Source organism: Ceratotherium simum, chromosome X (genome assembly GCF_057802395.1).
Source record: "Ceratotherium simum simum isolate JZ-2026a chromosome X, ASM5780239v1, whole genome shotgun sequence".
Lineage (NCBI taxonomy): Eukaryota > Metazoa > Chordata > Mammalia > Perissodactyla > Rhinocerotidae > Ceratotherium > Ceratotherium simum.
In genome coordinates this window covers 2308660-2335212 of record NC_141940.1, presented here as the reverse complement: position 1 = coordinate 2335212, position 26553 = coordinate 2308660, and the positions used below count along the sequence as shown (strand labels likewise).

Here is a 26553-nt window from a genome sequence, read left to right as displayed (position 1 = left end):
CTCGTCTGGGTTGGAGTCCCCGTGCCTCTCTCCTGGGAAGCCCAGCTGACATTGCCTGGTGGCCTTCCATCGACTCCCTGATGGCTGGTTGGCAGGATGCCCCTTCCACACTCCTTCCCAGGCTCCTCCCCTCTCTCTTCATCCCTTAAGTGTCCGTATCCTTCAGGACTTGGTCCTAGACCCCTCCTCTTCAACCTTGACAGAGCCCCGCCAGCCCCCACAGGTCCCTCCCCTGCCCCAGCTCCTCTTCCCTCTCATCTTCTTCAGCACCCCCAGGCTGTGCTACTTAGGAGTCAGCGGGGTCACCTCCACCAGCCAGCTTCCTGGAGGAGGGGAACCCTGAGGGGGCTCTGGAGGGGGAGCAGAGCTGGCCAGGCTCCAGGGAGGGGACAGCAGGACCCACGACCCCTCACCGAGGTTTCAGCCCAAGGCCCTGGCCACTGTGGAGACGGGAAGGTGGCCACACCTGGGGCCTCCCCCTGGCCCTCACCCTTGCTGCCTCCCGACCTCGTCTGTGGGCCCAACACTCCCTGTCCACCTGCTGCCCCCCACCTGTTTCTTGCCTTTTGGCCTTGACTCCTAGTCACCTTTCTCCTTGGAATGTCCTCCTTCCCCTCCTCCTCCCTCCCTCGGCTCCTGTCCCTCCTCTTCCTGTAGTGCTCATCCCAAACCTCCCTCCATCCTCCAGAGGCCTCCCCGGTCCTGTCTGCAGCCTGGGTCCCCTGGGCTTCCATGGCCACAGGGCTTCCAGCGACACCCCCTCATCGTGCTGTATTGTCACCCTGTGTCTATGGGTGTCTCCCCTCCCCCCAGAAGTCCCCTTCACCTCTGAACATCCCGCTGCATCTCCACAGGGGCCCTGGGCAGAGAGGGCCTGACCCACACCCCACTTCGCCCTGCAGGGGGCCTCTCCCTCCACCCTGGGACTCCCAGACCAGACCCCACTGCCTGGTAGCCATCTGGCACCCCGTTTGTGTTCTTGGATCCCCAGTGCATGAGCTATTGGGTGGTGGCTGACAGGTCAGCCCACAAGCCCAACCTGCCCCAGGTCTCTGGGTTCGGGGCCAGCACATGTGTGGCCCCCAGGAAAGCTCCTCACACTGATGCCCCAGCAATGACACCCTGGAACAGGTGAGGCAGGAGGGGCTCGGGTGCAGAGCCAGAGCCTGAGCACAGTGCCAGGCGCGCTGCTGCAGGCCCCTCGCCTGGCAGGTCTCCTAGGCCCTCCCACAGTGGTAGGCCTTCCTTACCTTGGGAACAGCACTGTTTCCCATGGCCTTAGGAAGCCAGGCAGCTGTGGGCCTTGTGGCTGCAGAGCACGTTCATGAATGAGCCCCTGCACAGGGCCACATGGGGCCAGGCCAGTCCCATGCCCCTGCCTGTTCCTCTAGTGCTGCGAGGTGCCCAGCAGATTCCTCTAGAGCACACACAGGGCTCACTGCTGGCTGCACTGCAGAGAAAGCGAATCTCTAGGCCACCGGAGGTTAGGAACCATCTAGGTAAACCTCCCACGCTGGTTCTGGGGGGCGGACACACATCCTGACTGGGGGACCCTTCTCAAGGTGACCCAGCTGGGACCACACACCTGGCAGCTCTAACTCCCCATGGTGGCATCCCTTCTGGAAACCCCCACTGCCGCCCACACGTGACCCAGGGTCCATTCAGGGCCGGCTTTGGGGCTTCATTGGAGGGCTGAGGTCAAGGTGTGCACGTGTTGGGGCGTGGTGAGTGGGCGTCAGTGTGGGCCTGGAGAGTACAGGGCCCTCCTCCCCCTTTCCTCTGCTCGCTGGCCGCACTGTCTGTGCCCCGCTGTCCTGTGTGCATGTGCGTGTGCCAGGGCCACGTGGATGTTCTCAAGTCTCCGTGTCTGTCGTTCCTCTTCCATTGTAGGCAAGCAGCAGGATGGGGCGATGGAGAGTAGCCAGACCAAAGGTAATGAGAGCCCTGCACTCAGGGTGGGGTGGTGGAGGGCGTGACACGGGGTGGGGGGCCGCCCACCTCAATTGCAGGAGCAGCACCTAGAGACCAGGTGAGTGGGGTGGGGCGGCCCATCTGCAGATCCCGCCGGAAATGTGCCAAGATCACCTGGAAGCAAGCATCCTGGTGAAGAAACAGGCTCAGAGAGGGTGACTCGCCCGAGACCTATCAGGCCTGTGGGTTTCCCAATTCAGCTGCCTTTCTGCTGGGCCTTTGAGGCAAGGTGGCTGGGCGGCCATCCGAGGGGCCGAGGCCCACTCTCCTCTCAGCCCGAATGCCTGTGGCCGGGATGAAGTGCTATCCGCAGGCAGTCGTCGGCGCTGAGAATCCGAAGGCAGATAAAGCAGGGTCCCGGCCCTCAGGGAGGTCATGGTCCAGAGATGCGGACCTAGGGGCAAAGCTCAAGTGCAACATGGATCCCAGGGACCCAAGCACCAAGACAGGATCAGACGAGCAAACCAGAGGTCAAGGACAGCTGCAGTCGGGGGGGGGGCATTTGGGGCAGGGGACAGCCCAGTGGCTAGGGCCCTGGGCTGGGGCAGGGAGTGGCAGTTGGTGGGGCATGAAGCTAGAGTGGCCCAGCCAGGTGGGGCCTTAAGTGTCACTGAGGCCAAGGGCTCTTGCCTGAGGCCCCTGGAAAGAAGAAGCCATCAGTGAGTGGTCTCAGGCAGTCAAAGGGACAAGGGACAGGTGGGAAGACTGGAAGCAAGAGGAAGCAGATGACACAGCGAGGTGGCAGGTGTGCAGAGGTGGTGTCAGGAGCACCAAGAACCCCATTGGGTGGAGCTGAGAGTGGTGAGGGAGGAGGCTGAGTGGCAGGGTGGAGAATGGACCGGATTACACGGGGCAGTGCAGGGGAAGGCACTGCAGGCCGCAGAGTGTGTGAGGTGACGGAGGTGACAAGGGCAGGATGGGGGACCCACCACCACCCTGTCAGGAGCAGCATGAGGAGAGCGGGAGGCCACCTGTTCCAGAGAGGAGGCAGGAAGTCTCCACAAGGAGAGACATGCGAAGCTTGCCCACAGCAGCCCTTTCCAGCAACAGTCACTGGCAGCCAGGGAGCAGACTGAGGGGACCTAGGGCCCCGATGGAAGTCAAGGGGTCCCCCAAGGGGCTGGTGGGAGAAGACACAGCCTGAGTAGGGAACAGGGGAGGAGAGTGCGGGGGCTCTTGGGCCTCCCTGAGGGGAGCAGAGAGGTGCCTTGGACACCAGTGGGCCGATGAGTCAGCTCAGGGTCTGGAACGTTCCTTGGGCCCTAGGCCTCTGCTCTCAGGTATTGAGATTTGGGGCTGGCCGCCCTGTCTGTGTGCCAGAGTTACTCGTGCTTGTGTCTGTCCTTCCTTCCCCTGTGAGGCCCCAAGAGAACCATCTCTGTCCCTCCCAGGACAGCGCTGGAGCCGCCCGCCCACCTCAGGAGGGCCTGGGCTGACAAGGAGAGAGGAGGGAGACAAGCTAGCCCCCGTGCCATGTGACACTCGGAAATCAGAGAAACTCCCAAACCCCGTGTCCTCTTGTATGGTGTGACATGTCTTTCCCTGTGAAAGCCCCTTGTAGCTGTCACCCCAGCCACTGGGCCCTAACCTTGGCCATGGGGTTCTTCTGTGTGCAGCTAAGAAGCAGGATGGGGCGGTTGCCATGGAAATGCAGCCCCTGAAGAGCGCAGAGGGCGGGGAGATGGAGGAGCGGGAGAAGAAGAAAGCCAACGTGCCCAAGAAAGAGAAGTCTGTCCTTCAGGGCAAGCTCACCAAACTGGCTGTGCAGATCGGGAAAGCAGGTGGGAGCCGAGAATGGGGCAGCCCAGGGGCCACCGATGGGCGTGGAGGACACTGGGGTCCTGGACAGAAGACCAGGCTGTGAAGAGCAAGTGGGAAAGGGATGTGCCAGGCAGCAAGGGGACAGGCCAAGGGCAGACCATGGCCATCAGGGCCTGTTCCAGCCCCCCTCTGGCGAGCATAGATTCCCAGCCCTCCGGGAGGCCTCCCCCAACACAGGCTTTAGTTGGTGCGGGCTGCAGCATCCCTTACCTCCTCTTCCCTCCTGCTCTCTCCCTCCCTCGCCCCTGCTGACCTCACTTCCCGCCCCCACCCTCTGTGGCCTCTGTTGTGGTTGGGCAGGGCTGGTGATGTCCGCCATCACTGTCATCATCCTGGTCCTCTACTTTGTGATCGAGACCTTCGTTGTTGATGGCCGGGTATGGCTGGCAGAGTGCACACCAGTCTACGTGCAGTACTTCGTGAAGTTCTTCATCATCGGTGTCACGGTGCTGGTTGTGGCTGTCCCGGAGGGCCTCCCTCTTGCTGTCACCATCTCCTTAGCTTACTCTGTCAAGGTAATAATAATAAATACAAGAAGAATAAGAATCCCTTGATACCAGGACACAGACCCAGAAACTGGGGTGTGAAGCCGTTAAGCAACTTGGATGCAGTGGGGACTGGAGAGAGTTTGAGATCACTCAGGGGAAGAGCAGGGACCCAGAGCTGAACTCGGACATCCTTCCCCACCCGGCTTTCTGGCCACAGTGAGATGAGCTGGAAACCAGGCAGGTGGTGGGATGGACCTGGCATCTGCAGGATGAAGGCAGGGAACACAGAGGGGCCAGGGAGTTCAGGGTGCTGGTGCTGTTTGCAGAGGCAGGGGCAGGGAGGAAGGGCATTCAGGAGAGGACCGAGGACACTGGAGACAGTGGGTAGAGCATGGCAGAGATGGGGGGAAGAGGGGGAGTGGGGGAGCAGCAGGGCCAGCGGGTGACCTGAGAGGGGGCTATGAGCAGGGGAGTTGTCTGGGCAGCAGGGAGGCCCTGGGTGAGCTCTGGGGAGAGCGGCCACCCAGAGTCGACCACTCGGCGTGTCTGATGAGAGTCCTTACATCTTACAGGCCCACTGCCTAGGCTTCACAGCCACTCTGCAGCCACACTGAGCTGTGCCTTTGGGCACTGCTGTCAGCCCGGTGGTGAAGGTGTGCCTGCTGACTGATGCCCCCCGGGCTGTTAGTGCCACATGGAAAGCTGGTCGGGCAAAGCAGAGTCACACATGACGTTGTGTTGACCACCTCTTGCTCCCTTACCCCATGGGCCAACCTCCCCAAGGACAACTGGCTACCCAAGCCCCTGCCTGTGCCCTTTACAGAAAATGATGAGGGACAACAACCTGGTCCGCCACCTGGATGCCTGCGAGACCATGGGCAATGCCACGGCCATCTGCTCGGACAAGACGGGCACGCTCACCACCAACCGTATGACCGTGGTCCAGTCCTACCTCGGGGACAGCCACTACAAGGAGATTCCGGCCCCCAGCGCCCTGACCCCCAAGATCCTTGACCTCCTGGTCCACGCCATCTCCATCAACAGTGCCTACACCACCAAAATACTAGTGAGCTGAGAAGGGGCAGCAGGCTCGGCCAAGTGGGGGTGGGCCAAGGGCAGGGGGCCCCGCCGGGGGTACAGTGTGAGCTGTCACCAGGGACTCACTAGGCTCTCTGAAGAACATTTGACCAGAACTACAATGGTCTCTGGGGTGCTGATCACCCTCTGCCTCATCCCTGAACCCAGTACTCCTGCCCTGGCTGCTGGTCAGGGCCCACGGGTTCTGGAAGCCCCTTCCAAGCCCAATGAATGGTGGAAAACCTGCCTGTCTAGTCTATAGTGGAGGCCCTCCTCAGCTCCCTGCCACCATACCCTAAAGATGTGGTGGCTGCAGCCAGGCTGGATCCCCAGGGGAGCAGCAAGGAGGGTGGACTTGGCTCCCACTCCATGCTGATTCCCCTCGCCTCACAGCCTCCAGAGAAGGAAGGCGCTCTCCCACGTCAAGTGGGCAACAAGACAGAGTGTGCCCTGCTGGGCTTCGTCCTGGACCTGAAGCGGGACTTCCAGCCTGTACGGGAGCAGATTCCGGAAGACAAGCTTTACAAAGTGTACACCTTCAACTCGGTCCGCAAGTCCATGAGCACGGTCATCCGCCTACCCAACGGCGGCTTCCGCCTCTTCAGCAAGGGCGCCTCGGAGATCCTACTGAAAAAGTGAGTAGGGGCCAGGCGCTGGTGGCTACCTGAAGGGGACGGGGTTTCTGGTCATATTTTTGTGGTAAAATAGACATAATATAAAATTAGCCATTTTAATCACCTTAAAGTGTACATGTCAGTGGCGTTAAGTGCATTCACAATGTTGTGCACCATCACCACTATCCAGTTGCAGAACACTTTATCACCCAGAGGAAACCCCACTCCCATTAAGCAGTCACTCCCACAGATCCCCTTCCTCTCAGCCCCTGGCACCCACTCATCTCCTTTCTGTCTCTATGGATTTGCCTCTTCTGGCCTTTCACAGAAATGGAATCCTGCAATCTATGGCCTTTTTTGTTGGGCTCCTTTCTCTCAGCATGTTTTCAAGGTCCATCCACGTTGTAGCATGTGTCAGAACATCATCCCTTTTGATGGCTGAATAACATTCCATTGGATGGATACATCACACTTTGTTTATCCAGTCTCCTGCGGATGGACACTTGGGTGGTTTCCACCTTTGAGCTACTGTGAAGCATGCTGCTGTTGATCATTCATGTACAGGTTTTTGTTTGAACACTGTTTTCAATTCTCTTGGGTCTATTCCTAGGAGTGGAATTGCTGGGTCAAATGGGAACTCCATGTTTAACTTTTAGGGGAACCGCCAAACTGTTTTCCGTGGGGCTGCACCATTTGACATTCCCACCAGCAGTGCATGAGGGGCCCAGCTTCTCCTCATCCTCACCAACGTGTTATTTTCTGGTTTTTCTTCTTGTTATTATTATTCCAGCCATCCTAGTGGATGTGAAGTGGGATCTTGTGGTGGTTTGATGTGCGTTTCCTGATGACTAGTGATGTTGGCGCCTTTCCTGTGATCCTTGGCCATTTGTGTGTCTTCTTTGGAGAGAGGTCTATTCGAGTTCTTTGATTTCAGGCGTCTGTTTATTGTTGGGCCATGAGAGTTCTCTGTATATTCTGGAGACTAGATCTTTAACACGTACCTGATTTGTAAGGATTTTCTCCCATCCTGTGAGCTGTCTTTTCACTCTCTTGATTCGTCCTTGGGTGCACAAATGATTTTTTCTTTTATTGTTTGTGCAGGGTTTCTTTTAGAGATGATGAAAATGTTCTAAAGCTGACTGTGGGAATGGTCGCACAGCTCTGTGAATATACTAAAAGCCATTGAATTGTACATTTTAAATGAGTGAATTGTGTGGTGTGTGAATTATATTTCAATAAAGCTGTGAGAAAAACTGAGGGGGAGCATGCAGCCCCGCCTCCAAGTGCCCCGCCCCCCAAGCCCACTCAGCTTCTGCACCTCCCCTTGGCCTTGGCCTCTCTCTTCCTCAGTTTTGTAGCAGCTCTCCCCCACCCTCCCCCGCCCACCTGGCTCCTCACGTACTCCAGAGCCACCTTCTAAGACGCAACCTGATTGTGCCTCTGAGCTCATAGCCGGCCTTCCAGGGCATTCACGACAGAGTCCTCTGCGGGACATCCCAGGCTCCCTGGCTCCCAGGACGACCAAGTACGCCCCCACCTGGCTGTGTCCTGGTCTCTACCGACCGCTGCCCCACCCAAAATGCTCTCCTCTGAAACTCTGTCCAGGCAAGCACAGCCTCCCCAGCCCGGTGCAAAAACCACCTCCTCCCTGAGGCCGTCCTGCTGGGTCCCAGCAGTGCAGCGCTGGACTTGGAGGCCCCACCCTCTTCCTGTGCTTCTCCTCTGGAGTCGGGCACTGGGCTCCAACCCCACCTCTGCTCTTTGCTGACTGTGGGAACATGATCAAGTTACTCCCTCGCCCCGGGCCTCAGTTTCCCCCTGTATCATGGCGGTAGCAGGAATACTTACCTCCTGGGAGTGTTGTGAGAATTACACAAGTGAATCCACAGAAAGACCAGGGTCCGTGCCAGCTTTTGCTGTGCTCATGACTTCCCACCCTGGCCTCCATAGCCAGCTCCTTCTCTCCTTCTTCACTAGTCTGTTCGGGACCTCCACTCGCCCTTCCACTTCGCCTGCCTCTGGGGTCCTTGGTTCCTTTGCTCTTTCCTCTTCACACCTGAATCCTGCAGCCCTCCCACCCTGGCCCTTCTGAGAAGCTTCCAGGATCATCAGGGCCCGTGCTGCAGTTGCTGCCTTGTCACGGACCCACTCCATGGCACTCAGTTTATGCTGATGTTCCACACTGTTGCCCTGAAGCCCAGTGGGGCAAGAGTGATTTGCCCCAAATCCCATCGAGTCTCATCAAGTCCCCGTGGAGCTTCGCTCCAGCCTCCTGCCCGGCTCTCCTACGCCAGTCTAGGAGTTTCCAGCTCCTGGAGCTGCCAGAACAAAGTACTGTAAACCTGATGGCTTAAAACAACAGAAAGCTGTTCTCTCCCAGTTCTGGAGGCCAGAAGTCTCAGATCAAGGTGTGAGCAGGGCCACGCTCCCTCCAAAGCCTCCAGGGGAGGGTCCTTCCTTGTCTCTCCCAGCTTCCAGCAATGGCTTTCCTTGGCGTGTAGCTGCCTCACTCCATCTCTGCCTCCATCGTCCCATGGCTTTGTCCTCGTGCATCTGTGTGTCTCTGTGTGAACTCTTCTCTTTTTACAAGGACACCAGTTATTGGATTGAGGACCCATGCTCATCCAGTATGACCTCGTCTTATCTTTGCAACAACCGTATTTCCAAATAAGGTCACATTCTGAGGTTCTGGGAGGAACATGAATTTGGGGGGTACATTATTAGGCCCCACGCAAGCAGAGTGCCTCCTCCTTGGAGAAGCATCTCTGCCTTGTCAAATGGAGGGCTCAGGCTGATGCCCGGCTCCTCTTCTGTGTCCCCACCCCAGGTGCACCAACATCTTAAACAGCAATGGAGAACTGTGCAGCTTTCGCCCTCGGGACCGGGACGACATGGTAAAGAAGATCATCGAGCCCATGGCTTGCGATGGTCTCCGCACCATCTGCATCGCCTACCGGGACTTCTCTGCTGCCCAGGAGCCTGACTGGGACAATGAGAACGAGGTCGTGGGCGACCTCACCTGCATAGCCGTCGTGGGCATCGAGGACCCTGTGCGACCTGAGGTAGCCACCTGCTTCTCTGTGAGCAGCCTGGGTTGTGGGGATCGTTGGAGGGGCTGTCAATGCAAGGGGAGAACCACCCCTTTCTCCCGCCTCCCTGCCTGTCACACCACTTCCTGCCAGAGTTAGAGGTGGAGTGAACTGCCACCTGCTGGAGTCTGGAAAGGTGAGCGTGGCCACAGCACCCCAGACCAGACCCTCCCCCGTGCGCCTGACCCCCCTCATCCTCTCGCTCTTGCACCCACATGGAGTCTCTGTCCTGCCCGCTGGAAGGCCCCCTGCTGCTTAGCCTCCAGCCCTGGCTCAGGCTCTGCCTCCACCAGGTGGGAGGCAGTGGCAGTTAAAACCTTGACACCCACAGGACTGATAGACTGGAGCAGGTGGTGAGGGAGAGGGAGGAGCTGGGCACGACTCCCAGGCTCTGGTTTGGCGAAGTGGCAGATGGCAGTGCTGTCACTGGGCTGGGAAGTTCTTGGTCGAGGTTTGCTTGGGCTGAGTGAGGTTCAGGACATCCCCATGGAGATGTCAAGTGGGCAGGTAGCTGTAAGTGTGGAGAGCTCAGAGCAAAGGTCCTGGCAGGAGAGAGATTCCAGAAGCATCTTTACATGAGTAATGTCTTGGAGTGGGCATGCAGCCTGAGCAGAGGCAGGAGGAGCCTGCGAAGGAAACTTGAAGGAATGGACTAGGCAGGGAGGGGCAACTGAGAGGGCCATGTGGCTGAAGCAAGAAGGTAGTTTAGCCCGATCATGGCCAAGGTGGGCCCTTGACATTGGGAGGTCACTGGAGACCTTGACCTGAACAGGTTCCGTGGGCTGGTGAGGCAGGGAGCCAGCACATGTGGACAACTTTACTGAGAGCTTTTCTAAAGAGGGAACAGAGAAATGGCAGAAGCTGGACAGAGTGTAGAGTGAAGGAGCAATGGAGAGAGTTGTTGCTCCTTAAAGGTGAGAGACCCTCGAGGGAGGGCAAGCTTGTCAGGGATGTAGGACACCAGGTCCCAGAGGGAGTGTGCAAGGTACAGGAGGTGCAGGTTGCCAGGGGCCTGGAGGGCCCCTCTCTCTCTGCTCCCAGGGCCTCTCCAGTGGCACCCCGCCCCCTTGCGTCAGGATCAGGGCCACTTTAATCCTGCCAATTAGCCTGAACACATGTATGTGTACAAGCTGCCCTGGGAGGTGCTGAGACAAGGGAGGAGAAGCTTCCAGGCTCTCTTTCAGGAGACAGGCACTCATACACTAGACCAAGTACCAAACCCTTGATTCACAAGTCAATGCTTTCCATATCTGAACACCAGCCATGCGTTGTCAGCGACGGCACATCCTCGCGTTCCAAGGAGATAGGGACCACCATGTGCAGAGAGGGGACACATGGAGGCTGGCCTGGGAGGAAATGGATGGCGGCAGAGGGGAGAGGAGAGACTTCCTGCCAGGGAAACAGGCCCAGCAAAGGTGGGCGGTGGGTGGAGCAGTCTGGGAGAGCAGGGGGAGAGAGCACTGCTGAGGGTGGCAGGACCACCATCAGGGACACAGGGCCCGGGCCTTCCCCTTCATCAGACCAGGGGAAAACTGAGGCACAGAGTGGAGGAGGGCTGTGTCCACACAGCAAAACCAAATCACAAAGCCATGTTGTCCTTGTATAGACCTGATGGCCTTCCCCTTCGGAATGGAGCCATTCACCACCACCCCCAACACCCCTACATGGCTGCACACCCCTGGCTAGTGTTCTATGCTGCTCCCAGGGTGATGGGTGTCCCCTCCTTACTTCCTGGGAGGTGTCAACAGTAGCAGCTCTAACCTCTTCTGCCCAGCTTGCTGGGGCTGTGTGAAGCTGCCGGAAGGCCAGAGCTCCTGTTGGAGTGTCTCACAGACACAGGATGGTGGTGTTCTCGGCCTCCCAGGGCCTGGCCAAGGCCATTTCCGCACCATCATAACCAGCCTGCCCTCCCCTTCCACCTCAGCCACGTGCCTGGATGGAGGGGTGTAAAGTGTGAAGCAGCTCACAGCCGTATAGTGCAGGGAGCCCTTCTTGCCTGATTCCCCAGGCCAAGGAGCCCTGCAAGCTTCTCCTAATCTCTGGCATAAATATTTGTTGAACGAATCGAAGCTTGAGTCATAGATATAAACAGAACTGCAGCGGCCATCTTCTGGTCCAAGTCGGCTCCTTTACAGAGGCATCAATGAGGCTAGACTGGGGCAGGGGGGATGGTCAGATGGAACTGTCTGGAACGGCTGCACATGGGTGGGGCAAGGCCCAGCCTTCTCCTGGTCAGTACTCTTCTCAGAGTAGGATATTATTGTTGTAAGTTTTCATCGTAGAAAATGTGGAACACAGGCAAAGTCCTGAGACAGATACAGTGAGGAGCCCCCACGGTGGCTGCCGCTGCGGAGAGGCCCCGAGGCCGAGCAATGGGCTGCTTGGTTAAGATCAAGAAACAGCCTTGGCAGAAGGGTCCAGGGAACAGGACAGCTCCTCTCTGGCTTGAGAGTGGCAGAGTGAGAGTCTGGGCAGCAGATGGCACCGACAGGGCCAGGCTGGGGATGCCAGGCAGACCGCCACAGAGACTGGCCTGCCAGGTGGTAGCCCAGTGGAGTCCCGGGTGCCAACAGCAGGAGGGTGGACGGGGCTCCGTGAAACCTGCCAAGGTGCTTGGAGGTGTGGGGCCGGGGGATCTGTGCCCTGGGGGGCCGCACGGACCCTGGAAGTGGGCTGTATTAATGCTGGAGGGGGCAGGGGCTCCTCCAGACATGAGGCTGGCTGCCATGCTGTGAGGCCTTTGTGAGCAGGCTGGCATCACGGCTGGGCTGGGGCTAGACTGGAACTACAGGGAGGCAGGTGAGGAAGGACAGTCACCCCATGAGGGAGAGAGCACCCGCCAAGGGAGGAAGGCTTCCCGCCACCTGGCTGGGAGGCCCAGGGCCTTTCCGCAGACAGTGAGCCAGGCCTGGGCTGCGCCCACTCAAAGGAGGGTCTCAGGCTCCTCACGGCCACTTGGTGGCAGCAGAGGGGTGGCTTCCAGACACTTAAAGGACAGAAGGGAGCTCGCTCGAAGGGCAGTGTCTCCCTGTAGCTCATCATCCAGCACCCCAAGATCCCCAAAGAGCAAAAAGTATCCCTGAGGCTGAGAGCAAGGAGACACGTTATTGGAGGTACGGGATGCAAGGCCCCTCCTGGGTCTCGGCCTTCTGGACCACTTGGCAGTATTGGTCACGGGGATCATAGGGTCACAACCCTGAAGTGGAGGCCCCTCTGGATGGGCCTTGTGCCTCCCCTCTTCTCACACCCACTCTCTCCTTGGCTGAGATCACAGCCACTCTACACCCCCCTCCCCCGGCCCCGCCTTGGGGGCCTTGGGTACCATCAGCATGCCGGGAACTCCCAGGTCAGAACTCCCTACACGCCCACCCGGCCCCACCTGCCGCCCACCTCCCCTGGGATCTCCCAGCTGCCCCGCCCCACCCCCACTGCCTGGCTCCTGCTCCTCAGGCCACCACGTCTGTGCGGCCCAGCTCACCCCCTGTCCTCGGGCTCCTAGGCCTGGCCGCTGGGGTACACCCGGGACACCGAGTGCTCTCTCCCTCTCTCTCCTCAAGCTCAGACTGTCCCCGGGGCTTCTGTCTCAGCCCCACGGTGCTCACTGGGAGCCTGCAGGCTGGCGCACTGGGCCCATCAGACAGAGCAGGGAGCCGGTCTCCCCAGGCTGCACCCCTTGCAGGGGCTGCTTCCAAGCATCTCACAGGCCTGGGCCTGACCTTATCCAGTTCCCTGAGCTCTGAGCCCATTTCTCCTCCTCCTCCTCTCCCTTCCCTGGCCCCTCAGGCACCACCGTCTGCACGTAAAACCTACGGCTGCAGAGGTTTTCGGGTTTATGTTGCTGTGAAAAATGGGGAGACAAGTGAGCGTGGTGCCCAGACCTTGGCCACAAGCCAGCTGACGGCGGGAGCCTGCCCTGAGTCAGGGCCCCAGAGGGACGAGCCGGCAGTGGCCCTGCCATCTGGCACATTGGCTGGGGCCAGAGGTGCCTTTCTCATTCTTCCAGAGCCAACTAACACAGCAACCCTGCCAGCCAGCGTGGGAGCCGGGCCCATCCTGGCTCAGCAGCTCTGGGTCTCCATCCTGCAGTAGAAAAGGAGGTTGACAGAGCTGGGGCATTGTATGGTCACCTTTCCAGACACTACTCCGATGGTGCTCGTCGACAGTGTAAAAGCTTCCAGTGGCTTCTCCCAGCCTTGCTTATGGTGTCAGGGACTGGGTCTGAGTCATTGCTGGTCCCCGGAGCCTGGCACAGTGAAGGAGGCACCTTGGGGAGGGAGGGATGCTGAGGGACTGAGGGAGGCTCCCTACCCTCTTCGGGCTAGGCTGGCAGTGGCGGCAGAGCAGACAGGCCATTCTCCTTGCCTTCTCTGGGTGCCCCTCCGCAGAGGCCCTTCCCCGAGACCACAGGGAAGGCTGTGGGTCTGCAGATCTGGATGGTGGAAAGGATATGGCCTGGACATAAATGTGCCTTGCCTAGATGACCCCACCCACCTCTCTTGTCTCTTCCAGGTCCCTGAAGCTATCCGCAAATGCCAGCGTGCTGGCATTACAGTCCGCATGGTGACCGGGGACAACATCAACACGGCCCGGGCCATTGCGGCCAAGTGTGGCATCATCCAGCCAGGGGAGGACTTCCTGTGCCTGGAGGGGAAGGAATTCAACCGGCGGATCCGCAATGAGAAAGGCGAGGTAGGTCCAGCCCCTCTGCCCTCCCGCAGTGGGGCTGTCCACAGTTCTGGCTCTTTCTCCCCACCCCACCTCTGCTCTGCAGCGTCTGTCTGCTTCCCCCTCCCAGATAGAACAGGAGCGCCTGGACAAGGTGTGGCCCAAGCTGAGGGTCCTCGCCCGATCGTCTCCCACCGACAAGCACACTCTGGTCAAAGGTAATGGAGCTAGCTCACCCCTGCTCACCCCTGCCCCGTCCCTTCCCGAGGTGGCATGGCACTGGTTGGGTGCAGCCGTCACCTCCACGTGTTCTCTGCTCCCAGACACCCCAAGCCAAGCTCCCAAATGGGTCTCCAGGGCCTGCTTAGGAAGCAGGGTTCTCAGCTCTAGACCTGTTGCCACTGGAGACTTGCTTTGTGTCTCAGAGCAAGTCCCTGGCTCTCCATAGCCTCAGTTTCCTCATCAGGAAAATGGGGATAATAACAGAGACCCCGTCAAAGGGCTGACACGCCAGAGCTCACCCCTCCGCTTCTCTGAGCTAACAACATGAATGAAAGACACCGATAGAGGCTGGCCTCTTGTCATAACAGCTGGGGAAACTGAGGCCCAGGAGAGGGAGACATTTCTCCAAGTCACACACTGCTGGGCCCCTGCCTTCTACCAAATCACATGGCCCTGTATCACCTCACTGGGTGATGGGCCAGGGCGGGACAAGGGGGATGTGGCTGCCAGTCAAGGTATAGGGACTTGATCCCAAAGGTGACAGGGAGCATGGAGGATTGGGGGCGGTAGACACAGTCACAATCCCAAAGGGTTTCCAGAGCCAACCAGCCCCCACAGCCCCCGGGGCTGTCACACAGGGCCACAAATGGCGCTACTCTGTGTTTCAGGGATTATCGACAGCACCACTGGCGAGCAGCGACAGGTGGTGGCTGTGACAGGGGACGGCACCAACGATGGGCCAGCCCTCAAGAAGGCGGATGTGGGCTTCGCCATGGTAAGCCACCTGGTGCCAGCCTGGCTCCCCACCCCAGGCTGGGCCTTGTGTCTCAAGGACATTAGCTTTTTGCAGGAAGGTGGGAGCTAGTGTTGAGGCAAGTTGCAGAGTGCCAGAAGTTTCTTTCTCTCACGTTCTGGCCACTTGGGCCTCCTCAGGCTCTGCTGGTCAGGGGACACACGTGTGATTTGTTTAAAGGTATTTAGTGTGATGATGCCCGAGGTGACAGTGGGGCCCGGCCACATTTCTGTGAGGCAGGGGCCTTGTCAATTGTGCACCTGCCTCACCCACTCCCAGTCCAGTCTAAGTGGACGTTGGTCCCAAGTGTGATGAGCAGAGTCCCCAAACAAGCTTTTCCTCTGTGCTTCTCTCCTGTTGTTTATATGGAGCTGGTTCTCTGTGTACAACTCTGACCTCGCTGAGCAGGGTGGCCAGGTGGCCGGCCCTGTCCCCATGGCCTTCTACGGGGAGCTGTGCTCAGCCACCAAAGGCAGAAACCCAGCGAGCCCCTCTCCCCACCCTACCAAGAAGGATTGCCCTTTACTCTGCCACATTCGGTACAGCCTACTGTGTGCAGGCACCGTGGGGCATGGGCCAGGCCTTCCCAGAACCCGGGACCCCAAGAGAACAAGCCCCAGCACCCTGGGTCTTTGAGAACTAAGCTGAGCTGCACGGGGCCTGGCCTCAGGGCCAGACAGGGTGTGCTGTCCCTGCATCTGAGGCTTCGAGCAGCAAGGATGGGGGTCCTCCTCCAGACACCCACGTGTGGGCCAGGAGGACCTGTGCTAACTCTGCCAAAGGTGTCCCCGTCCAGCACTCTCAGGGGCTCCTTATGTAGCAAGCTGCTCTAGTTCGCTAAGACCGGACAGAAGACCTGTTGGTGGCCAGACGGTGGCAGCTGGGTCTTGTGCGTGAGGCCACATTGGTAGTCCCGGTGGTGGCACCCTCTTTGTTTATGAGCAGAGCCCCTCACCATGCTGGGAGACAGCCTGCCATTCATAGTGCTAGGACATGTTGGATGAAACGAGAGCTGTTCCCAGCTGGTGGGGAGCTTCGTTTGGAAGGGAAGGTGGGGATCCAGCCCTGGCGGGCTGGGTGGTCCAGAGGGGCTGGGAAAGGGGCCCATGGACACTGTGTGTGTGCCCCCCAGGGCATTGCAGGGACTGACGTGGCCAAGGAGGCCTCGGACATCATCCTGACTGATGACAACTTCACCAGCATCGTCAAGGCAGTCATGTGGGGCCGCAACGTGTACGACAGCATCTCAAAGTTCCTGCAGTTCCAGCTGACAGTCAATGTGGTGGCCGTGATCGTGGCTTTCACGGGCGCCTGCATTACTCAGGTGGGCGCTGGGGGCCATTGTGCCCAAGGAGAACTCTGGTCTCTCCCTCCCACAACCCATGGGGCCCCTCCCGCCTTGTACACCTGGACCTCAGTGCAGAGGGCAAGCCCAGGGCCCCCTCCCAGGAGGGTGTGGGCTGAAGAGCTCCCGCCTGAGGGCCCGGTTGTGAGACCCAGGGTTTTTCTTTTCTGCAGATTTGTTTTATTGAGATAAAATTCACATACCAAAAAATTCCCCTTTTGAAAGTGTACAATTCAGTGGGGATTTTTTAGTACATTCACAATGTTGTGCAATCATCACCTCTATCTAATTCCAGAACATTTCCATTACCCCAAAAGGAAACCCTGTTGCCATTACCAGTCACTCCCCAGTCCCCTCTCCCCCAGCCCCTGACACCAAGCCATCTACTTTCTCTCTCTACGGACTTACCTATTCTGGACATTTCAGATAAATGGAATCAAATAATAGGTGGTGGTTTGTGTCTGGCTCCTTTCACTTAGCACAATGTTCTCGAGGTCCTTCCGTGTTGTAGCACGTATCAGTACTTCATTCCTTTCGATGGTAGAATAAGTTTCCATTGCACAGATGGAGCACATGTTGTTTCTCCATTCCTCCAGCAATGCTCACTTGGGCACAGTGCTGCTGTGAGCACACGTGGACAAGGTTCTGTGTGGACCTGTGCTCCCACTGCTCGTGGGTTTGGACCCGGGAGTGGAAGGGCTGGGGTGAAGAGGAACTCTGGATTTCACCTCTGAGGAGCCTCTGCCCCTTTTTCAATACTCCAGTTCTCACCATTAGTGAGCATCCAGAATTTATTTGTCTCCCTTTCAAAGGTTTTTTTGTTTGTTTGTTTGTTTGTTTTTTGGTGAGGAAGATTAGCCCTGAGCTAACATCTGTTGCCAATCCTCCTCTTTCTGCTGACGAAGATTGGCCCTGGGGTAACACCCGTGCCCATCTTCCTCTACTTTATATGTGGGACGCCTGCCATAGCATGGCTTGATAAGCGGTGCATAGGTCCGTACCCGGGATCTGAACCCACAAACCCCAGGCTGCCGAAGCAGAGCACACGAACTTAACTCCTGTGCCACCGGGCCGGCCCCGAAAGTTTTTTTTTTTAATTGAAATAACAGTTACATAACATAAACTGCACCATAATAGCCATTTTAACCATCTTAAGTGGTTTTTAGTACACTCACAATGTTGTGCAACCATCACCTCTATCTAATTCCAGAAGTTTTTCATCACCCCTGTACCCACTAAGCAGCCACTCCCCACTGTCCACTCCCCCAACCCCTGGCACCCACTCATTGGCTGTCTGTCTCTGTGGATCTGTCAGTTCTGGAAGTTTCATAGGAATGGAATCATACCATTCCTATGTTGTCCTTTGTATCTGGCTTCTGTGATGCTGATTTTTACCCAGCAACTCTGAGGCGATGAGGAGAAGGAAGGTCCAGGGCAGAGTTTCTGCCTCTCGCTGCCCCTTGGGTGTGGGAGACCAGGAGGGCACCCATCAGTCAGGCTCTTTCACGGTGTGGGGCAACTGACGGGGGTTGTCAGCCTCCTGTTAACCATTTGGACCACATCTTCTAGATCACTGCCACCAGGGGAGAGAAGAAGGGAGACTGGGAACATTTTAAGAGCAGGAATCAGAAAGACCAGAGCAAGTTCTCTCCTAACCTTCAGAAAAAAGAAGGTGGGGAGGTCATGATTGTATGGGGAGGTCAGATTTGTTGCATTTTCAGTTGAATGACATTCCAGTGACATTGACCTCCAGCTGAGTTTCTTCCCAAGAGTGGGGGAATGGGGTTTTCAGCCCCACTTTGGAGTGACTGCCTTCTCTCCACAGGACTCTCCTCTCAAAGCCGTACAGATGTTGTGGGTGAACTTGATCATGGACACGTTTGCCTCTCTGGCCCTGGCAACAGAGCCGCCCACCGAGTCACTGCTGCTGCGGAAGCCATACGGCAGGGACAAGCCCCTGATCTCCCGCACCATGATGAAGAACATACTAGGCCATGCAGTCTACCAGCTCTCCATCATCTTCACACTGCTCTTTGTGGGTAGGTTGCCCCGGGGCACAGTGCACTGTTGCCAGACACACAGGCTCCTACCCTGTCTGTTGGTGGAAGGGACAGCCGAGCACCCAGGGACCTGATTTTCAGTGAGGACCCCTTGGTCCTCACCTCCCTGCTGTCCCTCTCTGTGTATGCCCCACTGAGGTGTCACAGGCCCCTGAGCAGTTGAGAAACTCCACTGCTCCGTAGAGCAGGCAGAATGTCTCGTCCTCCACCCAGACCCCGATCACTCATTCATCCGTCCATTCACCCCACGACTATTTCTCCAGGAGACAATGACCAGAGAGCTCTGCTGGAAGTTGTGGGAGAAGGAAGACCAGGAGAGAAAGGGGAGAGGAGGAGGGAGAGGAGAGGGAGGAAGGGGGGAGGAGGAGGAGAGAGAGAGGGGGTAGAAGAAGGTGGGGCAGAGAAGGGAGGATGGAGGGGAGGAGGGAGAAGGGGAGGGAGGAGGAGGGAGAAGAGGGCAAGAAAGAGGAGGGAGAGCAGAAGGGGGAAGAGGAGGAGGAGGGAAAGGAAGGGATGGAGGAGGGAAGGGAAAGAGGAGAAAGGTGGAGGATGGGGGGTTAAGATGGCCAGGAAGCAAGAAGGGGTGAGGGCAGGGGAGGGAAGGCAGAGGCCAGAGACCCGACAGCTGAGGGAAGGACGGTGGGGGAGGCTGGGCCAAGCGAGGGCAGGGAGAAAACCGCAGGGCCCCCAGCCGTGGTGGCTGCATGCCACGGCCCAGATACGGAGAACCGAGCCCTCAGAGCCCGGGCTCCTTCTTGGAAGCCTCGCCAGTGGCGGCTATCCTCGGCGTGTTCTTCTGTGCCCTGCATCAGCTCCTTTGTTTGTCTGGATTGTTGCTTTGTCTGTTTGTGGCCTCTCTCCCTTATGTCAGGGCGCTCTCCATGTGTCTGGCAACCCTTGATCACGTGGTGGCCCAGGTCACCGTCACTGTCCTCCAGGTCCTGGTGAGGCTCAGCTTTCAGCCCCGGTTCCTGGGAGCAGATTCAAAGCTCAGTGTGCAGGGACGGCATTTGCTGAAGGGCAGGAATCACGGTGTGGGGGCCCACAAATGTCAGTATCTGGGGGCCTCTTGCGGGGGGCCTTTCTCTTGTCTCTTGGGAGCAGAAGCCTCTCCTCTCCCACCCGAGGGCCTAGCCCCACTGTCCCATGCTAGGGACAGGGCAGAGGAGGGCCGGCCCGCCCTGAGCCCTGCAGCCTCCGATTCCTCCCCAGCCCACCCCACGCAACTCAACCAGCACGTAAATGATAAGAGAGGTGCTCTGGGTCTGAGGAAGCCCGTGCACAACATTCCGTCTTAACTTCTTCATTCCTGCCCCTGGCCTTGGCTGTGAGCTTGCGTTTGCAACCCTGTGAGGTCAGGGCTGCACGCGGCCTCCAGCGCTGCTCGGGGGACACCGGCCGGGGCTGTGTCCTGCTCAGGGCTCTGCTTCCCTCACATGCCCCTCGGCTTGCAGGGGAGCTCTTCTTCGACATTGACAGCGGGAGGAATGCGCCCCTGCACTCACCGCCCTCAGAGCACTACACCATCATCTTCAACACCTTCGTCATGATGCAGCTCTTCAATGAGATCAACGCCCGCAAGATCCATGGCGAGCGCAACGTGTTCCACGGCATCTTCAGCAATCCCATCTTCTGTGCCATCGTCCTGGGCACCTTTGCAATTCAGGTAGGAGGGGTGGCTTCACTCTTGGAAAGGCAGGAAGCTTTCTCATCCCCCTTCACAGGAACAGTCCTGCCCCTCCAGGCATTCCCTGTGACCCCACGCCCTCTGTGCACATCAGAGCAGGACTTCTTCATCTTTAGAACATCCCAGCCTTGCCCTGAGTTAACCCTCCGGGTTCCAGAGGTGTTTGGTGGGCCTTCCTCAGAACGGACTTTCCCACAGGTCTGCCACTCCCATTTCTTGATTCCTTGGTGGGAAGCCACTACAACTCCAGAAGCTTCCTTTGGAGATGCCCTCTGTCCCCAGTGCTGAAACACTGGCCTCTGCCTGCCACAGTGTTGTGGACAGGCTGGTCTATCAGCTCTCCAGGAGGGGCTGAGCATTCAAAAATAGGGTGTCCTAATAGAAAACGTGAGGTATAGTGAGGCCAACAGGCCGGGATAGTTTGTTCCTCATGGTTCTCAGAGGAGGGGACCTGCCACGCCATTGGGGACCAACTGGGGAAGACCTGGGTTGGTCAGGAGGCAGAGGGGAGAGTGGGGAATTGTGGGTAAGAAAGAGCCTTTATTGCGGCTTCTGGGGGAGAAATTGTGCAGTGGGGTGAGCAGGCTGAGGACTCTCTAGTGGGAACAATTTCAGGGCACTGGGGTGTAGAGCTGTCCCTGGTTGTCTGGGCCATGGCCCTGGGTGATGAGTGTGGAGGACAGTGCCCTGGAGGGCGAGAGCCCAGGAACGGAAGTGGTTGTGCTGTGGGCACTGGATTGGTTGGTCTGTATTTCAAAAGCTTAACCCCAGGAGGGAGGGATGATGAGGGAGCAGGAGGCCTAGGCAAGGTAACTTGGTGACCCTGTCATCAGGGTGTCCAGAACGAGGCATGGCTAGCATTTGCATGCAGGGCAAATGTTAAAGCATTGAGTTTACAGAAGCTGGAAATGTGGCTAATCCACAGCCGGGGGAACCAACAGACCATCTGATTTTCTGACCGGGAAGCCAGACCTGCAGGGGGCTGGGCTGGCCTGGAGGGCAGGGTGGCCCCCGAGGGCTAGAGGAGGAGGGAAGCCTCAGTAGCTGTGATGAGCTGGGCTCACCGCTGGACACACCTCCCTCACACCTGTCTCCTGCAGATTGTCATCGTCCAGTTTGGTGGGAAGCCCTTCAGCTGCTCCCCCCTGTCCACGGAGCAGTGGCTCTGGTGCCTGTTTGTTGGCGTTGGGGAGCTGGTCTGGGGACAGGTGAGTGTCTGCCTTGTCAGTTTTCCCAGCCCCCCTTTCCCATCTGCTCTGCCACAGCACCCGTGATGGGCACGATGCCGGGGAAGTGTGCGTGGCCCAGGGCCCCCTGCCCGGCTCCCTGATCAGGAGCCTCAGAGCCTGCGCCTAGGAAAGCATGCGGTGGGCGTGTTCAGGTGGGCAGCACCACATAGCAGGGCTCAGGCCTGGGACATGGCACAACCCAGGTGCAAGACCACAAGTGACAGCATCAGCAGAGAGAACACAAAGGGCCATGGCTGGGATGTCACAGCCATGTGACACAGCTTTGCCCTGGCAAAGCCACCCTCCACTCCCCTTTCCATGATAGGAGCTGAAAGTCATCTCTTAAAACTGGGTGGCTGGGAAAATTCCCACATATTTAGAACTAAACAGCATCTTGCTAAGTCCTCTGAGGAGCAAGGAAAAAGTGTCGAGGGAAATGAGGAACTACTCTGAGCTGATGGAAAGTGAAAGTTGGACACCCCAAGCTCTATGCGCTGCAGTTAAAGCCGAGTGCAGAGGGCAGTGCAGAGTGCCCAGTGACTACATTAGCAAGAAAGAGCCTGGGTGCTGGGGCTGGTAAGGGCACAGGAGGGGCAGCCCAAGCCACAGGTGCACAGCAGGCCTCTGAAAGCATTTCTCCAGAATTCTAGAACATTGGTGTAGGAGGCTGGATCCAGGATCCACTTTGCCCTGTGTCTCAGTCAGCTCAGGCCCCCACAATGAAATACCACAGACTGAGCGGCTTCGACTGCACGTGTTGTTCTCACACAGCTCTGGAGGCTGGGAGTCCAGGATCAGGCGTCCGTAGGGCGGGTCCTGGAGAAACGAGGCAGGAGCTTCCAGGTCCCCTGCCAGTGGAGTCGTGCGGCAGCACAGTTTCTCCCAGCAGCGATGTGTGACAGCACGCACGTAGTACTGCCACCAGGGGAGCTCCCCTGGAGCCGCGGTGTCCAGGTCTTTACTGGGGGTGGGTCCTGCGGGCCTGGAGCGCCCGCATGCCTGACCTTAGTTACTCAGTCTCGGCCCCCCGGAGCTCAGGCTGATGTGTGCGGCCCAAGGCCCCACTACAAATCACGCTGTCAGCATGCCTGGCAGGGCCCTCGTCCCCAGGCAAACCAAGACCTTCTCATCAGGCAGGACGTGCCAGGGGCGTAGAGGTGCCCTCCCAGGAGCCAGGGGTCAAGGCCAGACCCCTCCCTGGCCAGGCGAATCTCCTACGGCACACCCTATGCAGGAAGGTTGCATTGGCTGCTGTCCGGCCCTCTGGCTGGCTGGGAGTCTCTGGAGAAGGAGCCACAAGAGTGCACATCACTGCCCCCTCACTGGGAAACGTGGCTCAGCCCCCAGCTCCCCATGGACTGCTCTTGGTCTGCTCTCTGCTGAAACACTGAAAACAACACCCTCGAAAGGAAAGAGGCTGGTGTCTCCCTCTGGAGAGCAGGACTTGGCACCAAGCAAAGGTGGCCCAGGCCTGCAGCCTCAGAGACCAGAAAGGGACGTCCATTCCCCGGGTCCGCCCACAAGGAAGAGGCATTTAGGAAACAGTACATGACGCTGGGGGGTGGGGGGCACAGACACCAGCCTAAGCCTGTGTCAGAGGAAGGGGGGCAGTCTGGGTCCCTTCCCAGCCCCAGAAGACCTCCTACTCTGAAAGGCCCAGCCCTGCTCTGATGGCCACCTCTGCCGGCTGTCCCTCGCCTGTGACCCCCAGGTCATCGCCACCATCCCCACCAGCCAGCTCAAGTGCCTGAAGGAAGCAGGGCATGGGCCTGGGAAGGATGAGATGGCTGACGAGGAGCTGGCCGAGGGGGAGGAAGAGATCGACCACGCCGAGCGGGAGCTCCGCAGAGGCCAGATCCTCTGGTTCCGGGGCCTCAACCGGATCCAGACGCAGGTAAGCTGCCGTGCAAGCAAGCAAGAAGCAGAGAAGGGGTGAGAAGAGCCGGAGACTAACAGGGAGACCTTTGGGTCTTGATGCCGTGATCACAAGGGCAGTTGCTGGTGTCCCTATGCCATCCCCACAAGTGCCCACTGGTGGTTGTGGTGCTGAGATGGCCTGTCCCCAACACTTCCCTCAGAGCTCAGGTGGCCCTCCGTCCCTAGTGGGCACAGGTGTCAGCTAAAGGTGTGTGCTGTGACCAGTGGCTGTCTCTCACAGGGCACGGACTACCCGCTGTCCGTGTAGCTGCTGGAACTGGCCCTGGGCACCGGGAAGTGATATTCTTGGGATGAGGTAGATTCCCATTTCAAATAGCCTTTGGCAAGCTCACCACTCACTGGGTTATCTGGTAAATCCTGTGGAAGATTTCATTCAGGAAGCAGACTCTGTTCACCCCAATCTCCAAATATCAGGCTGGTGAAGGCCGAGGCCGTCGGCTGCAGTCTGCCATAAAGACAGGCAGCTGCAATGAGCGCCCACGAGAGCCAGCCTGCCAGAGCCACCCCCGATCTGCCCCCAACCCTTCCCGGCCGGCCTTCTTGCCAGAATGTTCCATACTTGCTATCTCTCCATGTTCTTCCTTTGCACTCACTCGTGATCTCATCGTGGCCTGGCCTCTGCCCTCAACCTCCCAGAGGCAGTTCTTGCCAAGGTCTTCGAGGCCTCCTCCCGGCTCTGGGGTTCAGGCTGTCCCTCTGTCCTTCCTGCTTCAAGGCTCCTTCCCAGCACCCTTCTGGAAGTCTAGTTGGCCCTGCTCCCCCTGGTGGCTTGCTGTCCCCTTTCCATCTTGCTGTCTGCCCCTTGTCTTCACTTGCCTGGCACCCCCGCCTCCCGCTGAGACTTTGGTCGGCCCTGCTGTGGCTCTTACATGCTGAAAATCCCACAGACCCAGGAGCTTCTCCTTCAGCCCTTGCCCACCTCCCCCACTAGGCCCTGTAGACACCCGTCTCTTCTTGTCCTATTGCTCACGGCCTGCCCCTCCCCTCGCAGCCTCCAGATGGCGACCTAGTGACCCTCACTCACCACCTCCTCATCCACTCACCGCCTCCTCATCCGTTCCCCGCCAGAAACCCCAGCGTGCCACACCAGCATCAAGATGTCCCACAACACCCACATTGGGCTTGGCCCAGACCACAGGCCCCGCTGCCCTAAACCCACCTACTCCCAGCCCCCCAGCCCCTGACCAATGGCTCCATCACCTCCACTGCCCAAGCCAGAGCCCCAGAGCCATCCCGGACCCTCTTCTTGTCTCTTCCACACGTGGTGCGTGGGCATGGCCCATTGGCTTGGCTCTGCCCCCTGAAATGTATGTCCCCAATACAGCCACCCCTACCCCCATTCTCTAGGCCCAGCTACCAGTGTCTCTGCCTGGATCAAGGCTCCCTGCTGCCACCCTGGCCCCCTGCAGCCTTCTCTCAGCATAGCCCCGTGGTGACACCTATCACTCCCTGCCCCTCCTGGGCTTCCCACTGTCCTGCCTCTGGCCTTTCTCCATGCTCTGTCCAGGACCCGCAGCCTCACTGTCCCTGACCCAGCTCCAATCGCTTCTCCTCCTGGGGCCCCACCAGAGGAAGGGACACCACCATGACCTGGCCAGGCCCTTCTGTGGAGTCTCTTTAAGCAGCTTCCTGCTGTGGGCCCCTTGGCCTGGGGCAGACCCTGAGACCACATCTCTCCCCAGTGTTTGCCTCCAGCCTGTCACACATAGCCATGGGCTTGTCCCAAAGAATCTTCCATGCAATGCACCCAAAGCACCCTCAGCAGCCTCTGCCTGCCCCGTCCCAGGTCCGATGCTCCTTCTCGATGCGCACGGCTTGCCAGCTGCTCCCACACAGCCCCTGGGGAACTCATGGGGCCCAGACTCAGAGCACCCCTCCTCGCCTCCCCAGGCCCCAGCCTCCCTCCTGCCCCACCAGCCTTTGCTCAGCTTGTCCCCTCTAACTTTACCCTCCACACCATGGCCATGTAGCCTCTCTCCCTGTCCTAAGGGTGAAGTCCAGGGTCCTGACGATGACCTTCAAGTCCTGGTCTCTTGGGCTTGAGGAGACCACATGCCCTGTACCCCTGTAATCCCTGCTGCCTTTCCAGACATGCACTCTGCTCCCCTGCGTCACTGTGTCTCCATACTGGCCACTGTCTCTGGGCTCTGGGCCTCCCCAGCTCCTGCTGTGTCCCCTCGGGGCCCCTCCTCATCCTGCAGCAGCCCCCTCAATGGCCACTACCTTGTGAAGCCTCCTCAGAGTCCACTCCCTCCCATCACTGTGGGCCCTCATGTGCCCACAGCACACACTTATGGCAGTTATTTTTCCACACGGCTGTCTGTGCTCCCAGTGCAGGGTGCTGGGACCAGTGAGGAGCAGAATGCCCTGGGGAACTTTCCAAAGCTGCCAAGTCCTGGGCTGCCCCCAGAGCTCGGGATCCTGTAGGGCTGGGTAAAGTGGCACCAAAGAACTCCAAGATTAAGGATCTCCCCTAGGGTCCAAGGGGCTTCTCCAGTAGAGAATGAGTAGGCCAGGTTGGGCTCATTCCTCTTGGTGTCCCAAGCCCCTAAGCCAGCTTGGCCAGAGAAGAATGTGCTGTCTGGCCCAAACGCTGAGCGCCCCCCGGTAGAAGAGCAGGAGTAGCCTTTGTAGGCAGATGTCCAGGTCGCCCCCATTGCCTCCCGGCCGCTCAACTGTGAGCCACACCCACCCTGTCCAGGCCGTGACGGGCTCTCGTCCATCGTGCCTGGCTCCACTGCAGAGCCTGGAGCCGGCTCGAGCCCAGGGGAATGCGGCTGCACTTGCTCCTCTGCTCAGCCCATTTCACTTCCATCCATGAGGCTAAGGCAGTATTGGCTGCTAACCATGTTGGCTTTTCTAGCAGCTGAGACAGCAGCCCTGCCCCCATCTGCGGCATCTGGGGGGAGGTCAGTGTTGCCTCAGCCACCTGTGTGTGTGGCATCTGTGTGCCTGTGGGCTCTTGGGCCTGCCACTGCTGCCTGGCTAGTAGAGCGGCAGTCCCCTCAGTCAGTCTTGGAGTTCTGGGCCGTTCTGACCGTCAGTGCCCATGTAGACACTGGCGGGTCAGGGGCCCAGAGGGAAGGGACTTGCCCAAGATCACCCAGTGAGAACGTGGGCCGGCCAGGGCCCAAGTCTCCCTCCCGCATCCCCTAGTGCACTCCTTGTCCTCTCCGTAGAGACAGTCATCCCTCCACAGGGTCTTGACTTTATGACGTCAGATTCACCACACTCCTCTAGAAAGCTGAACCAGTCAGTCACTTTAGCTCACTTTTTAAGAGCATCTTTCTTTTTGATTCAGAATACCTGCTTGAAAAACAGAAATAAAGCCCAGGAGAAATAAAGCCCCCCAGGTAGTATGTCCACCTCAAGCCAAGAGAAACATTCTGTAGGCAGCTGGCCCTAGATTTCTGGATTTTGTGAACCACAAAATTGCTCCCCAGATTTCAGAGGCCAGCACAGCTTGTTATGTTGCTAAGTGAAGGCATTTCATAACCTGCTACCTGCTCTCACCATCATTCCGTACTAACATATTAGTGCACCAGACAGTTAGG

General features: G+C 58.4%; 1 protein-coding gene across 2 annotated transcripts in view; it reads left to right on the top strand.

Annotated features, from left to right (window-relative positions):
• ATP2B3 (ATPase plasma membrane Ca2+ transporting 3) overlaps nucleotides 1–26553 on the top strand; it is a 49058-nt gene that overhangs the window by 8593 nt on the left and 13912 nt on the right. For both annotated transcript variants that reach the window (XM_087427258.1, XM_004443293.3), the window contains exons 6-19: nucleotides 1891–1932; nucleotides 3588–3752; nucleotides 4093–4307; nucleotides 5104–5346; nucleotides 5751–5992; nucleotides 8799–9033; nucleotides 13570–13749; nucleotides 13856–13943; nucleotides 14616–14722; nucleotides 15873–16064; nucleotides 17911–18124; nucleotides 19600–19811; nucleotides 20933–21040; nucleotides 22773–22955. In XM_087427258.1, coding sequence (XP_087283384.1) covers nucleotides 1891–1932; nucleotides 3588–3752; nucleotides 4093–4307; nucleotides 5104–5346; nucleotides 5751–5992; nucleotides 8799–9033; nucleotides 13570–13749; nucleotides 13856–13943; nucleotides 14616–14722; nucleotides 15873–16064; nucleotides 17911–18124; nucleotides 19600–19811; nucleotides 20933–21040; nucleotides 22773–22955 — 2426 coding nt within the window. The remainder of the gene's footprint in view (nucleotides 1–1890; nucleotides 1933–3587; nucleotides 3753–4092; nucleotides 4308–5103; nucleotides 5347–5750; nucleotides 5993–8798; nucleotides 9034–13569; nucleotides 13750–13855; nucleotides 13944–14615; nucleotides 14723–15872; nucleotides 16065–17910; nucleotides 18125–19599; nucleotides 19812–20932; nucleotides 21041–22772; nucleotides 22956–26553) is intronic.